The 3,016-nt window shown below is 38.1% G+C and overlaps 1 protein-coding gene across 1 annotated transcript in view; it reads right to left on the bottom strand.

The window, feature by feature from the left end:
• Window positions 1-195: 195 nt before the first annotated feature.
• Window positions 196-3,016, bottom strand: part of EFCAB14 (EF-hand calcium binding domain 14) — a 17,394-nt gene continuing 14,573 nt past the window's right edge. Inside the window, exons 11-12 of the mRNA XM_018072256.2 lie at window positions 2,879-3,010; window positions 196-2,065 (exon numbers count right to left, since the gene is read on the bottom strand). Coding sequence (XP_017927745.2) covers window positions 1,890-2,065; window positions 2,879-3,010 — 308 coding nt within the window. The 3' untranslated portion in view covers window positions 196-1,889. The remainder of the gene's footprint in view (window positions 2,066-2,878; window positions 3,011-3,016) is intronic.

Raw genomic sequence — 3,016 nt, 5'->3', positions numbered from 1 at the left:
CTAGCTGACATCACTGCTGTTGAAGAGCCTTCTGAAAGTAAAGCAGACCGCAACAAAACAAAACACTAGTAGAGTCACGTGGCAGTAGCGTAATCCCTTAAATTTTAAGGTAAGTTAAATTTCATACAAATGAAACTTCCAAAAATATTTTGCAAACTCTGGCATATGGCTATGATACAGTATGTACAAATAAAATATCAGAATGGTTAAATTTTATTGCTTTTTTTTTTTTATTATTATTTGGTTAAGGAATTACACAGTAGTGTATAAAAGGGCATGGGAAGCAGCAAGAAGTGAGTGTTTGCTTCTTGCCCTCTCTAAAGCCAAGGTTGGTTGGTTTTGTTTTGCTTTTAAATACTGCATTTTCAAACGTCACATCAAAAGCATTTTGGTATTGGGTGACATCAGCATTACCCAAACAGGATAGAAGAGCAACAGTGAAAGAAGCCGAGGAAATGGATAACAGGGTTCCATTTTGTACATTCCTTTGCTGATTCATACTTCCAGAATACAATTATTGATAAAACATCCAGTCTAAAGTTATATAAAAGTCAACAATTGCAAACCAACTTCCACATAAACCGATGTTTCAGCAAGGTGGGCAGCTTCACTAATCATGCAAAAAACAAGATCAGTGATATTTGTGAGCAAAATCACCCAATTTGGCTCTGATACAGCCGGCAAGTGAGAATCCCCTCTTCAAAAGTCATTTTTCTATGTTCCAGAAGGTGACAAATATACTCTGTGTTTAGATCCACTACTACAAACAGATCTTTAAGTTCCTCTACAGTAAGGAATTCTCACTTACAAACCAGGTCTCAGTACAGAATGACGATGCCATTGCACGTGCCTACCCTGCTTTTTACATCCTTCTGTTGGCAAGGACACAAAAAATAAAGGTACCAAGAAGTGACCACGGTCCCAATAGTCAGGAAACAGCTCACAAATCTACTCTGGGCCTTCCCACCTGCTCCACACCCTGGAGTGTAGCAGTGCACTGCCGAAGCACGAATTCTTCAGGAGCTACTAAGCAGGCTGCAACTGTAGGCTTTTACCTCTTAAGCATCTGATAAAGCTATTCAATATGTTCATTAAAAAAAATAAATAGGCAGGCTCATCTCACAAAATATAATCTGGATGCAGCACAGCAAAGCTTAAAGAATGCTGAAGTGAAAACCCAAGCACTTGGCAAGTTAATTGCTCCTGTAGGCTTATGATATAAAAACACTTTTCAGCTCTTCCCTTTAAAAATACATCCTGCTATCGATGGGCATGACTTACCCCTCCCTGCTTTCCTCTGACTGAGGCCAAACTCATTCATCAATTTACTTAGTCAAAACCAGAAACTCAGCTGAAGCTCTTAACTACCCATTTCAGGCTCAGTCTCTCATTATAAACCACTTACTACCAACACAGCCCCTGACACAAACTTCCCCTTAAATATGCATAATTTACTCTATCTCAAATATTTACAAGCAGAAGCAGCCCATCTTTACAAGACAGATTTTCTTCTGCTCTACATAAAGTGCAGCTCTCTAATTTAAGGCAAATTTCAGTGAAATATAAAACCATAGTTTTATTTTAGTATGTACACATTTTAAATTAAAACCAAGAACTCCTTTGGAAAGGAAAGAATGAGAGGAAAATGTTTCCAAGTTTGGGAATTTTGTGGATTTTAACACAGTCCCAATATTATGTCCTATAGACATATAAACTTGTAAATTTCTTTTCAATAAATGCAAGTGGAAAAAAAGAGGTGGCAATGTGTACAGTAATTTAGCTCCAAAGATCAGTAAAACACTGGGAAAGTGCAGACATAGTTTTTCATGTCCTGTAGCTTCCTTTAGCTACAGTAACATCCACCAATATCAAATTTCTAAATATAGATCCTATACACCTAATGCTGATCTCAGTTCTTTTAGTGTGTATTTCTCATCTCCATCTGTGTCAAATTTCTTAAAGCTCTGTGACTCTTGGGCTGTGGAGCCAAGCAACTTTTGAAGATCTTCGTATGAGAGTTTCCCATCAGCATCTTCAGGTGCTTTTTCAAACAAATTCTGAAGATCTGCAAAGAGAACAAGGATTGAGAAGTAGCTCCTTTAAGTACACAGGAATATCCTTTAAGCTGCTTTCCCAGTTTTACAGCACTCTGTCTCACTACCCAGTAATTAAGTACAGCATCCCTGAGTGTGGAGTTTGCCTCCTCTGTTGTCACAAGCTGTTGGTAACAGTTTAGGAGAAAAAAGCATGAACATTTCTGGATTAAATTACACTAAATCTGAAAAAAAGTAATCCCTATTTCTGGCAACAGCTAGCAGCCCATTTTACAACCACTAAGTGCATACAGATGCAGTTATCCTCCTCAAAAGCAAGCTCTGAATGACTGTTGCTATACCAACAGTGCAGATGATATAAAGGGAAAAGTGTCTATTCACTTCGTGATGCAAAGAGTTGCCCTTTCAGTAGCTGAAGAGACTGAACAGCAAGATCCAGAAACCATTCATCTGATCAGGCAGTGTTCTCTTAAAAAAATAAACAGAGAAAAGAAAAAAAGACCCAGAACACACACATTCACATCTACTTCTTTTTCCTTCAAGCACACCAACTCTGCCCTTGACTTCTCTCCCCATCCTACTCAAAACAATTATAATTCACTTATAATGCACACTCCTGCTTAAATCTCAGCTTCTTCCCTTTTACATGCTACTCTTTCCTTTCAGTTATTTTGTTGGGGTTTTCTTAATTACTTTTTTATTAAAACCCATAGTTCTCAAGCTTTAAAAATTGACCTCACTTTTCCCAGAATGCTTATACTTATCGCCTCCTAAACATTTATATGAAATACTCAGAAAAAAAGGTCGGCCTAGAAAGGACATACCTTCGATGCTGGAAATTCCTGGTAAGGACAGATGGCTCAGCTGCCCATTACTCTCTGTGTTGTCATCAGCTGACCTTGAAGTCAGCCTTGAAAGGTCTGTGGGCTTTGCTGTAGTACTTGGACTACTTTCAACTGTTA

The sequence above is a fragment of the Manacus vitellinus genome, unplaced genomic scaffold (assembly GCF_001715985.3).
Source record: "Manacus vitellinus isolate BGI_N305 unplaced genomic scaffold, ASM171598v3 scaffold_21_pilon, whole genome shotgun sequence".
Classification (NCBI taxonomy): Eukaryota; Metazoa; Chordata; class Aves; order Passeriformes; family Pipridae; genus Manacus; species Manacus vitellinus.
Note: the sequence above shows the minus strand (reverse complement) of the source record. Positions and strands in the feature narration are given on the sequence as shown.